Raw genomic sequence first — 14,554 nt, forward strand, 5'->3', positions numbered from 1 at the left:
AGTAAAGCAAAGAGGAAAACTCCCATGCCCAACAGAAGTCATAATACAGGACAAATGTTCACATAAACCACACAGAAGATGCATTCTCTTAAGTATACAAATTTCTCCTTTTTTCATTTTCCAATAAGCTCAACCCAGACAGGAAATGCTCCAGTATTTGCAAGACAAAGAAGTCCCTGCAGCCACATGAGGAGCAAACTGCATCTGATTTAAAGGTCATCTGAAGCACCTGGTGACTTAGCAACAGTGTTTGGAGTTGCTGAGAGACCCCGCCTGCACATGGACTTGAATTTCTCAGTTCAGACACAGGAAAGCTACACCAGTCATGGGAAATCTAAATCTATATACTATTTTCCTGGGTAAAATTCCCAACAACCAGCCTCACTTAATCACTGGCAATAGTTAATTTGCCTGGGAAATGATGTTAGTTAACCAGTTCTTCATGGGGTCTCTTCTGAATTTATACTTAAATAACTGAGAATCATCACTGGAGAAATAATCTATGGGTTTTAGAAAATACAAATCCTCCCAAGAAAACCACCATGCACTGAAAAGAATTGCCAAAGTAGGACTGTAACAGCTACTATTTATCAAGTCCTCAGCTACTCACCAAATGCTTACCGAATACCTATCTGTGTCTGTGCTCAGTAGCAAAGTGGAATGGCATCACTATTGTATTCTATGTTACTTTACTACCTAGCATTTTCCTAGTTGTATTTTCTCAGCCATTCTGCAAGTGTCTCCATCAACCAACAAGCTCACCTGAAAATGATGTTCGAGTGTGAACTGATGTTTTTGCCACCATACAAGGTAGTTATCCAATGAGGCTGTGGTTTCACACCCCACTGCTGAAAGCATTCATTGGAAAATTTCTCCAAGTCCCACAGATAAGGTTCAAACATGTCATCGACACCATTGGTACAAAAGGGCATGACCATTTCTGTGCAGGACTGAAAAGGAAAGCAGGAAAGGAAACAAAGGGAAAACGTGGTGAAATGAGAATAAATGATGCCAATGTATTCAGCTACTATGTCATAGAACTAGGGTATGAACTTGTAATCAAGCCCCAGCCCCCACCCCACCCCCAACTTCCCTGCCACACAACCCCTTATTTCTCATAAAAAGACATGGCTGAAAATTCACAGAAGTTAGTACTGTTTTCTTCCTTCCTTTTTCCTTCCTTCCTCCCTCCCTCCCTTCCTTCCTTCCTTTCTCTCTTTCTTTGTTTCTTCTGCAAAGAGCCTTCTTTCATGACTTTGATCATAGTTAACCTTCAGGACAACCCTGGCCATCTTACTGTGCAGGTGACAGAATGGAGACTCAGAGTCGAGTTAAACTCCCCTTCTTTCATACAGCCACACAGTTCCTCCTTTCCAGGACTTGTCTAGGTCTATTACAGTGCTAATTTATCTGTCTTTCTCATCAGGCTGCATTTTATGGTAAAATCATAGAAATTATTTATTTTTATATATTTGAAACATAAGAGATTGTGATCAATGATCATTCATTATATATTTGCTGATGATGGATGGAAGGAAGGAAGGAAGGGAGGGAGGGAGGGAGGGAGGGAGGAGAAGGAGGGAGAGGGTCATGCTGCAATTTCACAGTGGCCAGACTTGGTTGAAAGTTAGATAGCAAAATGAGTGGTAGTATATTATGCTGAGAGTTGTTAGTAGCAATGGCTTTACCAGAGGCTGTGGGAGTATACAGCAGGTGACAACTAGTATTCAACAGGTCGACCCACCAGACAAATAACTCTCTGATGGGGAGCCCCACTTGGCAAGGCCATGGGTCACTGTCTGTAATTTCTCTTATGTGCCACTGCATTTTTTCCTTAAGAATTGCTTTGGGTATTTTTTCCCACTGCCTGTGTGTTTATCTCAAGAAAATAATCCATCTTTGGGTACACATAGCTGTGGATGGTCAGGAATATGATTTCTGCTTAAGCTGTACAATTCTGACGAATAGAAATAATACCAGAATATTTTTCATAACTGACATAGGAAAGTAACAGTATTCTCAGTCACAAAGAAAGCCAATTTTAGACTTCAGAACAAATTCAAAGCAAACTGGCTGCCTCTGGAGAGGAATACACAGGACAAACTCCCAGGTGTTTATTGCCGAATCAAAGTCAGACTTGAAGCAACTTTGGTAGACATAACCCTCTTCAGTAATGGACTTTCTGCACATACTCCCAATCCCAAGGTTCAGCCAACTAACTGTTATTTTTAAGTCCTGAATTTCAATGGTACTTTCTGTCTAGGAAAGAGCTACATGCACAGCCAAGTGTTACTCACTGGCTGGTCAGTGTGATCTCCCTAGCCTGAGAAAAACTGGGTGACTTATGTGTTATGAGAATGGGTTGGACCCTGAAAATGCAACATATAATTGCCCAGACTCTGGCTGTTAGAGGGTAGTGAGTGTGAGAGAGAGGTGTGTGTGTATGTATGTGCTGAAAGAGAGATGTAGCTGAATGCGAAGAAAAAGGTGAGAGAGTGAATGAGTGAGAGAGTGAATGAATGATGCAGTAATATATGAAGGAATGTAACAGAGTAGAGAGAAGAAATGTGTGTAGAAGAGAGATATGGAGCTATATAAAAAAAGAGATGTGCAGGAGAGAGATGTATTATGTAAAGAGAGATATATAGCTGTATGTAAAGAACATAGCTATGTGGAGATGAAAAGATTTTCAGAAAGATTTTGAGATGTTTATGTGTAAAGAGAGATATATAGCTGTATGTAAAGAGATGTGGTTGTGTGGTGACAGACTTTCAGAGAGAAGATTTTTTAAGATGAAGTAAAAGAGAAAGTTACCATCAGAAAGTGAGTGTTTCCTTCAGATAGAAAAGGTTTAGCCCTCACTGCATTCGTGGATATTTTTGCATACCCTAGTGCTGCCTGGAGGCTGGACCTCCAGTTAGCAATAGCATTCCATGCAATTGTACCAGTAAAAAGCAAAGGTACCAGCAAAAAGCAAAGGAGTCGGGGAAGTCATGCATGCTCACCTGATAGCTCCAGCCCATGGAGCCTAGTCTGCTAGTAGCTGTTTGTGAAATATTCAGGCATTTTGCTTGGCCTGAATAATTATAATATACATTCAGAGCTTGGAAAATATTCTGCAGGAGCACTGTATCAGATACATTAGAATTTTCCAAATACTGGCACACTACCTAGGAGGAAAACATGGGAAGAATCAGATATGAATAGAAAATTAGTTTAATAACAAAGAAGAACTAGTATCTCAATTTTATCATAAAACATTGATAAACATCTTAATACATCGCTTAACAATTTCTACCACTGAAGAATAACTCCCTCTCTCAAGGAAAAAAAACTTTAACATTTTCCATAGGGTAGCGAAATAAATGCCAAATGAATGGCATGCAAATGCATGGCATGCAAAGTGCTCCCCATCTCTTTTAGCTCCTTCTTCAATGCCTTTGCTCCAGTGTCCAGTAAAATCATTCTCTACCACACCACGTGCTTTCCCTCTTTCCACACATCTCTTTGCCCACTCATTAAATCTACGAATGGCTGGCCAACTCATCCTTTCTAACACCCACCGGAACTACCCCCTCCTTTCTGAGGTCATCCCTGCATGTGTTTCCCAGGCTGGAAGAGCTAGACCACGCCCCTCCCTGTGCTTCACTGCACTCTGTACCTGTTTTGATCCCAGCCTCTATAATACTCTCGTGCTTGCCTCTGATTTCAGAATGTCTCCCTCAGTGCTTAGCAAAGTCTCTAATAACTAAATCTTTGCTGAGTGAAGGACTGTATTTTTATAAGAATGCAAAATTTTTGAAAATTTCATTTGCACACGTATTCGTGCATGCATGTGGACGTACATGTGTAAGTGTAGGTCAAAGGGCAACCTTGGGTGTCATTCCTTTGGTGTTATCCACCTTGTTTCATTGCCTGGGACTCATCAAGGCTTGTCATCAAGCCAGGGGGTCACCTGTTTCCACTTCCTTGACAATGGGATTACAAACATGGGCCACCACACACTGCCTTATTACTTTTTTTTTTTTAAGACAGGATCTCACCACATAACATCCAATATTTCATCTTTTTTTCTAATTGTTTTTTGTTTGCATTCTCTCTCTTTTTTTCTGTTGTTGTGTTTATCTTTGTGGTTTTCCTTTTGTTCATTTTCAGTGCAATTATTACTTCACTGCATTTTTACAGCTTTTGTTATTCCTTTCTTATATTTATCTACTTGTTTTCACTATTGGACAATATTTTTTCTTTTCCATAGTTTCTGTCACTTTTTGCTGCCATGCTTCCTTCTTCCCTTACTCTCTACTTTCAGTATACTCTGAATTTTACTTTTTGTTTTTGAAAAACATTCTAATTTTTAAAATTTTTATTTCCCTTCTTATATTTACTTAATTTTGTTTTGTTTAAACTTTTTTGTTATTGGAAAACCTCTTCCTGTTTTTCCCCTTTGTTCCCTTCATCCTGTTCTTGTCACAAGGCTCTTGCCCTTTTCTCTTCCCACCATGACATTTTTCTCCATTACTTCATTTTCCATTCTTTGATTTAACTTTACTTTCCCTCTATTTTTTCCCTTCCTCGTTTCTCTCCTTCATCTCACTCATTTTTTATTTCTGTACTTACCCGAAATGATTTTTCACTTTCCACCTCATTCTAGAATAGTTATGCCATTTTCAGTCTCATGATCATTAGGAACAAAGTGTATTTCTACATTTCTACATCTTGAATGGTTTGATGTAGCAATACGCATTTTTTTTTTTTTTTTTGGTTTTTCGAGACAGGGTTTCTCTGTGTAGCTTTGCGCCTTTCCTGGATCTCACTCTGTAGACCAGGCTGGCCTCGAACTCACAGAGATCCTCCCGCCTCTGCCTCCCGAGTGCTGGGATTAAAGGCGTGCGCCACCACCGCCCGGCGCAATACGCATTCTTAATCACAGAGCCATCTCTCTTGCGCCCCCCATGTTGAGACAGCCTCTCCAAACTAAAAAGTACCAAAGAAGCCTCAGAGTTCAATTACACCACCGATTAGATGGACTTAACATAAATTTATAGACTATTCCATCTAACAAATACAGTGTTCTTACCTCCCATGAAATCTTCTCTAAAAGTACCATTTTCTAGGCTTCAGACCCAATCTTAGTGAATATTAAAGATTCAAAATAATTTCTTACATATTACCAGATCATAGTGCAGTAAAACTAGAAATCAATAGCAAGAGAAACTACACAAATACATAGAGGGAGAACATTATACTTGTGGATGACTAGTGGGTGGATGACTAGAATCAAATGAAAAAGAAAACACAACTTAACCAGAACCTTCAGGATATAACTAAGGCAGTTCTAGGTGGTCCTACACAAGAGCTTATGTTTTAAAATCAGAAATATCTCAAATAATGTAACGGCATACCTTAAGTATTAGAAAAACGAGAGTATTACAAATCCTAAAGCAGCAGATAGCAAGATATAATAAAGATCAGGGCAGGAATTAATGAAATGGACACTAAAAGAAAAACTCATAGAATCAATCAAGGGTTGATTCTTAGAGAAAAAAAATATAAACCAGATTGACAAAACACCTAGCCAAACTGGACAAAGAAAAGAGAGAGGGTTATTAAGCTAACAAAATTGGAGGTGAAAGAAGGCGGTTATTACATATGCCAATGAAATACAGACAATCATCTGTGGTGGTTTATGTGGTGATATTTTATTTGTGCACCCCAATAAAGCTTATCTGAAGATCAGAGGAAAAAAGCTAGCCACTATACTAAACATAGAAGTCAGGTAGCACACGTCTTTAATTCTAGCATTCGGAGGCAGAGATTCATCTGGATCTCTGTGAGTTCAGGGACACATTGGGAACAGAGTCAGGTGTGGTGGCACAAGCCTTTAATCCCAGCACTAGTTATCCATAGGGGTCTGGAGGTATGTACAGACAGACAGGAAGTGATGTACCTGGGCGGAGAGAGGAAGTAAGAGGGCAGGGACAGAAAGGCACATAGGTGTGGGTATACGGGAAGTAGGTCTCTCTTTGGCTGAGGATTTCTAGTGGTGAGAACCACTAGTGGCTGGTTTCTTTCTGCTTCCCTGATCTCTCAGTTTTTACCCCAATATCTGGCTCCAGGTTTTTTATTAATAAGACCATTTAGCAATTCATCTTATAGGTTTATCTTCATTGTCACCTTAATTAGGTCTAGAATCACCATGGAAACAAATCTTTGGCTAGGGATAGGAGGTGCTTCCAGAAAGGTTTCACTGAAAAAAGAAGGTCTGCTGCAGGCCGCAGGAATATATCATAAGAACTCAGCTGGTTATGGCAAAGTCACTACCTGGAGGGATCAAGGAATTTCTCCAGAGGAAGCCAAATCCCAAGGAGCTTTTGGTGTTACTTGGCTTGTTATATATCAGCTGTATTCTGTTATGAAAATCATGTGTGCCTTCGTAGTTTTCCCAATTGACTTTTCCCTAAGAAGGACTAATAGTGTGGACTGATCACTCTCTGGACATACACATTCCAGGTATTTGGAGAACAGCCTCAGGAAAGGCTTTCTCTGAATCAGATTATCTCCCTTAGCCACTTTCAAGGACTACAGGAAACACCACCCAGGTGGGCGCCCAACTTCCGAGGATAACAATGATAACAGCCCACTTGCAAGTCTTCTGATTTAAATTCCACAAGGAGACACCACCCAGGGGGGCATCCAACTTTCAAGGACTAACAATGATAGCAGCCCACAGGCAAGTCTCCTGACTTAAGGTAAATTCCACAAGGAAACACGGCCTAAGAGAGGTGGGCGTTAATAGCTTTACACAATTTAGCTTGGACCCTCCCTTTATATACCGGGACTTCCAGGGCAGAGGGAGAGAAGAGAAAAGAGAATGGAAGAACTAGATGGGTAAGAACTTGAGAGGAACGAACTGAGATGGGGAAGAACTAGATTGAAGGGCTAAAAGAGAGGACTAGAGGAACGAGATGGAAGCTGAGGAAGAGCCCGATGGAGAAGAACAAGATGAGGAAGAGCCAGATGAGAGAGAAGGAGACAGAAGAGGAGCTGATAGGGGAAAGAACTAGATAGATGAGAACCTAGAAGGGACAGAACTAGATGAAGGAATTAAGATAGAACCTAGAGGGGGAGAGTAGATAAATATAGAGAAATCAAACAAGAAAGGAGCTAGACATGAGAGAAGAATAGAAGCTGTGTAGAGAGAGAACTACCATAGAATTAATAAAGTGTATGAACTAGGAGTCTCGTGTACATAGATTCATTTCTTTTCATCAAAGATTAACTATCAGCTGGTAGTAGATTCTTCCCGGACCCTGGGAGGGGACTATCGAGGGGCTGGACCCCCCTAGTCCCCGATAAAGGTCCACTTTAAATACAAGCAGCACCATCCCAGAGGCTGGGGTCTACACTGAATTAAAAAGGAGAATGAGAGCTTCCTGGTGAAGATGCCGTGTGACCAGCCGCTGCCGTGTCTCCATGATGAACTATATCCCCTTGAATGTAAGGCGAAATACAGCCCTCCTTAGTTACATTGCTTCTTGTCAGGGATTTAGTCACAGCAATAAGAAAAGTAACTAGCACACTTCAAAAGAAGAAATCAAATGGCTCGTGTGTGTGTGTGTGTGTGTGTGTGTGTCACAAGGAAGGACGGAAAAACAAATACTGAGAGCAAGAGAAATAGTCTTCAACAGAGAAAAGCATACCAATTGGTTATCCAAAATGAAATGGTCAGCCCTGAAAACATTATGTTTATATATTTAGGAACATACACACACACACACACACACACACACACACACACACACACACACACACACCCCAACAACAACAAGTGAAGAAAAGGCCATGAATTTGAGAGAGCAAAGAGGGGAATACATGGGAGAAGTTGAAAAGAGGGAAGGGAAAGAGGGAAATGATAAATTATAGTCTCAAAAAATAAAAAATATAATAAAAAATACTGGAAATGTTAATAGTTGTTTGGTCATGCTGAAGGCATATCAACTTTTATGGAACTATTTTTACCAATGTTCTGTGGATTTAAAACTTTCAAATTAAGCTATATATATAATATATTATATATAAATGCATATATATATATATATATATATATATATAGAGAGAGAGAGAGAGAGAGAGAGAGAGAGAGAGAGAGAGTAAAAGAAAAGCTCAGAATCAATCAAGATTTGATTCTTAGAGAAAAAAATATAAACCAGATTGACAAAACACCTAGCCAAACTGGACAAAGAAAAGAGAGAGGTTATTAAGCTAACAAAATTGGAGGTGAAAGAAGGCATGCACACTAAAGCAAAGAAAGAGGTAGAAGGGAAGAAGAGGAGGAAGAAAGGAAGAGGGTATGGAGGGAGAGAGAAAGAGAAAGAAAGAAAGAAAGAAAGACAAATGGCCAATAAACACTTGAAAAAGTATTGACGTCCTCAGTCATCAAGAAAATGCAAATTAAAACTGCTTTGAGATTTCATTTCGCCCCAGACCAAATGGCTGTCATCAAGAGACCAAATGACAACAAATGCTGGTGAGGATGTGGGGACGGAGGAACTCTTATATACTACTGGCAAGAACAGAAACTAACACAGACACTAGGAAAATCAGTAAGGAAGCCACCCAAAATAGACCTACGGCTCTATCGCTCTGGGCTAAATATCCGAAAGATGCTAAGGCAGTATACCACAAAGATACATGTACATTCCTATTAATTGCTACCCTATTCATAATGTCTAGAAAAATGAACCTGCTTACATGCCCATCAACAGAAGAATGGTAGAAAAAACGTGGCATTTATAAATAATACACAATTCTATTCAGGAAAAAATGAAATCATGACATTCCAGGAAACTGAATAGAACAGGGAGTCATTTTTTATTTTATATCTTATTTTATGCATATAAGTGTTTTGCCTGCATGTATATCTATGCACCACATGCATGTCTGGTATAGGTGTCAGATCCCCTGAAACGGGAGTTACAGACAGTTGTGAGCTGCCATGTAGGTACTGAGAATTGAACCCAGGTCTTCCAGAAAAGCGGTCAGTGCTCTTAACTGCAGAGCCATCTCTCCAGTCCCTGGGAGTCATGTTTAGAGTAATAAATTAAACTCAGAAATGTGCTCCATGTTTTCTCTCATATATGAAACACAGATGTAAAGGTGTGTGTGTGTGTGTGTGTGTGTGTGTGTGTGTGTGTGTGTGTGTGTGTCTTAAAACCAAAAAAGGGATCATGAGAGGAGAGGCCAAGACCTTAACAAAGGCAAGTGGAACTAGAGAGTCAGAGAATACATATGACATGAAAGCTGAAGGTGTCTGTTTGGAAAAAGGAGAGGAACCAGCAACAGTAGAACAGAGAATGGGAGAAAACAATGGAGGAGGTGGGTAACTTCATACGAAGAACAATGACCCTTACTCTACACAAAAATCTCATAATGAAACCTATTACTTTGTATGTTAACCTAAAAATTCTTTAAAAAAAAAAAAGCCAACAATGCTCTTTAAAAGCTGAGAAGAGGCCCAGTGGTCTTTATGCATACTGCAGAAGGGTTTTCTATTTTCCTCTTCTCCTCTTCCTGCGTCCTACATACCAACTCTATAATTATTTCCCCACGGGTATGTAGCTTCTGTTAACAGTGGGCAATGTAAACAAATGTGTGAAATTCAAAAGACAAATTAAAAAGTGACAATTGAGCTGACACTCACAAAAAAAAGATATTTAATTTCCTGTTTTTGTTGAAAACACTGGACATGAAGTAAATAACTCCAACAGAAACTAGATGTTTCCTATTAAAGGGATTCAGCCAGGCTTTCGTTTTCAAACTAAGAGAGACATTCTTAACAAAGGAATATTTAAAGACAAGCAACTGTAATAAATACTTTTACCATGAAAAGAACTTCAGCATTGTGAAAAATTGAAAAATGAGTGTGCTATGTTTTCACACTGGAAAAGGAACGTAAAATTATCCTAATTTACTACTCCCAAGTACCTCCGAATCTAACATTTTACATAGTCCTCAGCAGAACTCCATGCATTTACTTTTGTGCCATTGTACAGAGGAAGACGGAGTCTTGGAGAAGAAGAACCCCTTATATAGGATCCCAGAGTGATTAGCAACAGTTCCAGGCCTCTCCCTCACTACCAGCACATGAGAAGATTCCCTTACATGCTGCTGTTTGGTTTGTGGATCATCATTTATGGTACGTGTAGCATTTAGAATGCCTTTAACAGCTCACCAAATCAAAGCACAATGGCAAAATCTACCACTTATTCAGCTAAGTTAATGTATTGCATGGATCTAGGCATGATGCAGATATCACAAAGACGGGATATATGACACACGCCAAGTACAGCCCAGAATTTGGCACATAGTAGTTATTCCATTAGCACCAACTGTTGGTCTTCCTTCTTATTCCTATAATGCTGTAACTGATGAGATTTATTTCCAGTTCTCAAATGAGAAAACTGAGGTTAGAAGACATAGCTAACATGCCTAAGGTCACATAATCAGAGAGCTGTAGAACCCAGGATTCCAGCCCACAATCATTAATTTTACGCAGTCCCTACGTAATTGAGATTTTTTCCTGATGTCGAAAGTCAGAGAACGCATATCAAAAAAAAAAAAGAAAAATATTTTATAAGAAAAAAAAATTAGAAGACTCTTTTGTGTTACCTTGATAGGCCAAGCAGGCAAGGGCTGTAAAAAGTTGGCTTCATAAGGGTAGTCCACCATGGCCAAGTTCACCCAGGTCTCAGCCATCCACTCTTTTAAATTTGGGATATCCCCAGAAGTCAAGGGACTGCATAGGTGAAGGGTTTCTGTGAGCCAATTGAGACCACTCTCTGAAGATAGAAGGACACTACAGATCAACCAATCATTTATTCTTTACTTATTTTTACAGAAAACACAAGTTTCTACATGACTTTTCCAAGAATTTTTCTGACACTCAACAAAATATTTTAGGTCAAGTAGAATTTAAACCCATAGAATTTACCAAAATTAATATTATTCCCTGGCTTAAGATACTATTGAAATAAATAAGAATACTAAAAAGAATGCATTAGACTATAATTAAACAAATAGATGCGCTTAATAATTAGAACAGTGGTTTCAACCTTCCTGATGCTATGACCTTTTAATACAGTTCCTCAGATTGCAGTGACCCTCAACCATTAATTTATTTTGTTGCTACTTCATAACTGTAATTTTGCTACCAGTATGAGTCATAACGTAAATAACTGATGTGCAGGACATCTGATATGTGATCACCAAAAGGGTCACAACCCACAGGTTGAGAACCATTGAATTAGACTGTTGAGCACAAGACAGCAAACAAAAAACAAATAAACAAAATACCACATACTATGCAACTCTCATTACTAAGATGCAAGAATCAGAAAATGGGCCTTCAGTTCAGAGTGAGATTCGCTGTGTAGGCGTGAGGAAGTGCTGAGGAGAGCAGCAGGGCTTTGTGAGGTGCTGGCTTTGTCTTTTCTGGGTCTGGATACTACTGATACCAAGTTAAAATTTTATTCATTCATATATTTTGATTGCTATGATTCTCTATATGTATAATGTGTGTGTGTGTGTGTGTGTGTGTGTGTGTGTGTGTGTGCGTGCGTGTGTGTGTGTGTGTGTGTGTGTGTGTGTGTGTTAATATGTGGCAGTGTTAGGCTAGAGAGAGCCCTCAGTAGGTAAAGTGCCAGCTATGCAAACCTAAAGGCCTGAGTTTGAATTCCTATAAGCCATATACAAACCCAGAAGTGGTGGTGTATGCCTGGAACCCCAGTTCAGGTCGGGAGGGGAAAGGACAAGCAGATCCCTGAAGCTCATTGGCCAGCCAGCCTGTTCTATTGACGAGCCTCAGGTTCAGTGAGAGAACATGTCTCAGAAAGAAAGGGAAGGGGCCTTGAAGAAAGGCACCAAAGGCAACCTCTCACCTCCACACACATGCACAGATGCACATATACAACAGTGATGACATACAGGCACATACAAAGCAATACACAAACATGCATACACATACAACAGAAAGCACAACAAAAACACATGATTATTTACAAAGTTTCTTTTTAAAATGACAGTGTTAATTTTTTTTTCCCCCGGTGGGCAAGGGTCCGAGACAGGGTTTCTCTATATAGCCCTGGATGTCCTGGAACTCACTCTGTAGACCAGGCTGGCCTCGAACTCAGAGATCTGCCTGCCTCTGCCTCCCAAGTGCTGAGATTAAAGGTTTGTGTCCCCACTACCCGGTGGCAATATGGATTTTTAGTAAGTTAAAGGTTAAAGAATTGCAATTCATTCTCTTCGCGAAAGCTTACCTGTTCTTGAGAGTCGGTTAATGGCATTCCAGGATGCATGGATACTCTCGGAACAATGTGGACCACTTTTCCTAAAATCTTCAGTTACAATCTTCATAAACATACCACAGGGAGTCAAATCCTCAAACTGCCAGATAGGGGCAGAAGCTGCAAGAGCTCTGAATGATAAAGGAAGTGAGAAGAGAAAGACAGAAATAGAATCATCCACTCGTTTATTGTTTGCTTGTTTTGTGTTTTTAATGTGTGTGTGTGCACATGAATGTGGTGTGTGTGTGTGTGTGTGTGTGTATGTATGTCACGTGTGTACAAGTCTCTGTGGAGGTTGGAGAAAAGGTCAGACCACCCAAAATTGGAATTACAGGCACCTGACATGGGTGCTAGGAACCAAACTCATAATACCATTGTTTGTGAGAGAGAAACCAAAAATGTCCATATAACTCAGCATGGAGCATGCTTTACCCAAAATTGTTAGCTGTGTCAAGCATAAATGCACTTACCCAACTACTATGTGAGGATATTTCATCCTGAACCAGGCTGCAAGCATGCCACCATAAGAGCCCCCGATGGCAATGACAGGTTGACCTTCAGCTCCGGGGATTGTTCCTTTCAAGTGTCTGATTAACTCTGCAAAATCAGCCAGAGCTTGTTCTGATGTCAGAAAATTCAAGTGTTGGGAATCCTGTATATGTGTATATTTATTTATTTTAAGAACAAAGACAAAGAGAACAGGTATAAATGTGCATATAATGGCAGCCAAGGCACAGCACAGATTCAGAAAAGTTTTCATTACTTGAAATAGATATCCAGACAATTGAGGTAAAATTCCACATCATCCACATCAAAGAAATCCATGAGAAGTAACTAAGTTTGAGAAAGAACATGATATATTTTCTAATCAAATGTAATTTCATTGCTTTTAAAGTTTTTTTTCAAATGCAATCCAGGAAGCAAGGCCTAGCACACTTTTAAACCTAAAGGACAGAGATCTCACGATGGCCTACTTACACATTTAGCCAGTTTGAGTCTCCTACCACAGCGCTGATTTTTGTTGAGAAATGTAAACTATATATATGATACAGTTATTTTTAATTGACAAAGCTCCTTATTTGTAATCAAGATAATACATCTGGGGAAGATTTATAAAAGGAACCATCCTAAGGATGAGATCCTAGGCAGGTATTTCCAAGGACCATATAGTGGCATTTGTCAGGCCCAAACTGCCTCCATTTCCCTAAGTGGGTGGTGGTCCCCTTGCCCCCAGCAGCTCAGCATCCTCCAGAACAAACAGTGATGGTTTAGAGCAAGGATATAGGCAACCACAGGGTCTGTAAAGAAAGGCTGGAGAGATGGCTCAGAGGTTAAGAGCACTGACTGCTCTTCCAGAGGTCCCAAGTTCAATTCCCAGCAACCACATGGTGGCTCACAACCATCTGTAATGAGATCTGGTGCCCTCTTCTGGTCATACATGCTGTATACAAAAACAAACAAACAACAACAACAAAAAAAAACAAAGGCTTCTTGAGTCCACAACCACAGGGTATACATAAAGGGAGGCTTCTTGAGCCCTTAGCTCCTCCTTACTAGAAAGATTATATATTTGCTACAGCAACAATGGGAAGAAACTCTGCTACCAATCACAGACAGCTATTAAACTAGAAGGGAAACAATGTATCAATGGAAAACAATGATCCTCGAGTAAAAGGAAATCTCCTCAGCAAGTTCCATGAAGATTTAGCTCTCTGTGAGGGTCCACTTTCCTCTGCAAGATGAAGAAGTGTTCAACTCAGAAGGCTAAAAGGTGTTGTTTAAATGCATCTATAAACTTTTCACACTCCTTTCTTTATATATAACCTAGTTCACTCCTTTGGACTTGGGCTACACTTAGTGACTCTGTTCTAGTGAATAAAATGTGGTAGACACTATGATACATGGCTACCTTCTAATGACCTGTTCACGTCAGCTTCCACCTTGGTTTGCAGTGTTGAGGAAAGTTAGCTGCTACATCACAATGCTCATCACATAGGCACATTGGACTCTATAGGAGGTGAGGCTCATTGGCCTCTTGCCAGTGTCCACATCAATTTATCATTTCTCTGATGACCTGCTATGAATGGATACAAGCCTTCCGATGGCTACCACTTGTTCAGACATTTTAGCCTAGAGAGATTCTGAAGCAGAACCAACTAAGCTATTCCTAATTCCACATTCACAGGAACTGTGAAGTAATGAATGCTTTC

The 14,554-nt window shown here is 39.9% G+C and overlaps 1 protein-coding gene and 1 long non-coding RNA gene across 4 annotated transcripts in view; one reads left to right on the plus strand and one right to left on the minus strand.

Annotated features, from left to right (window-relative positions):
- The window catches only part of LOC128095243 (uncharacterized), a 103,702-nt gene that overhangs the window by 77,369 nt on the left and 11,779 nt on the right, over positions 1–14,554 (plus strand). The gene's annotated exons all lie outside the window — the stretch shown is intronic.
- LOC128095239 (lysosomal Pro-X carboxypeptidase-like) overlaps positions 1–14,554 on the minus strand; it is a 53,097-nt gene that overhangs the window by 3,653 nt on the left and 34,890 nt on the right. For all 3 annotated transcript variants that reach the window (XM_052714058.1, XM_052714060.1, XM_052714059.1), the window contains 5 exons: positions 12,815–12,996; positions 12,318–12,475; positions 10,669–10,838; positions 3,006–3,170; positions 763–950 (listed from right to left, as the gene is read on the minus strand). In XM_052714058.1, the coding sequence (XP_052570018.1) occupies positions 763–950; positions 3,006–3,170; positions 10,669–10,838; positions 12,318–12,475; positions 12,815–12,996 (863 nt within the window). The remainder of the gene's footprint in view (positions 1–762; positions 951–3,005; positions 3,171–10,668; positions 10,839–12,317; positions 12,476–12,814; positions 12,997–14,554) is intronic.

This window comes from Peromyscus californicus, unplaced genomic scaffold (genome assembly GCF_007827085.1).
Source record: "Peromyscus californicus insignis strain IS unplaced genomic scaffold, ASM782708v3 Scaffold_4__1_contigs__length_199733344, whole genome shotgun sequence".
Lineage (NCBI taxonomy): Eukaryota > Metazoa > Chordata > Mammalia > Rodentia > Cricetidae > Peromyscus > Peromyscus californicus.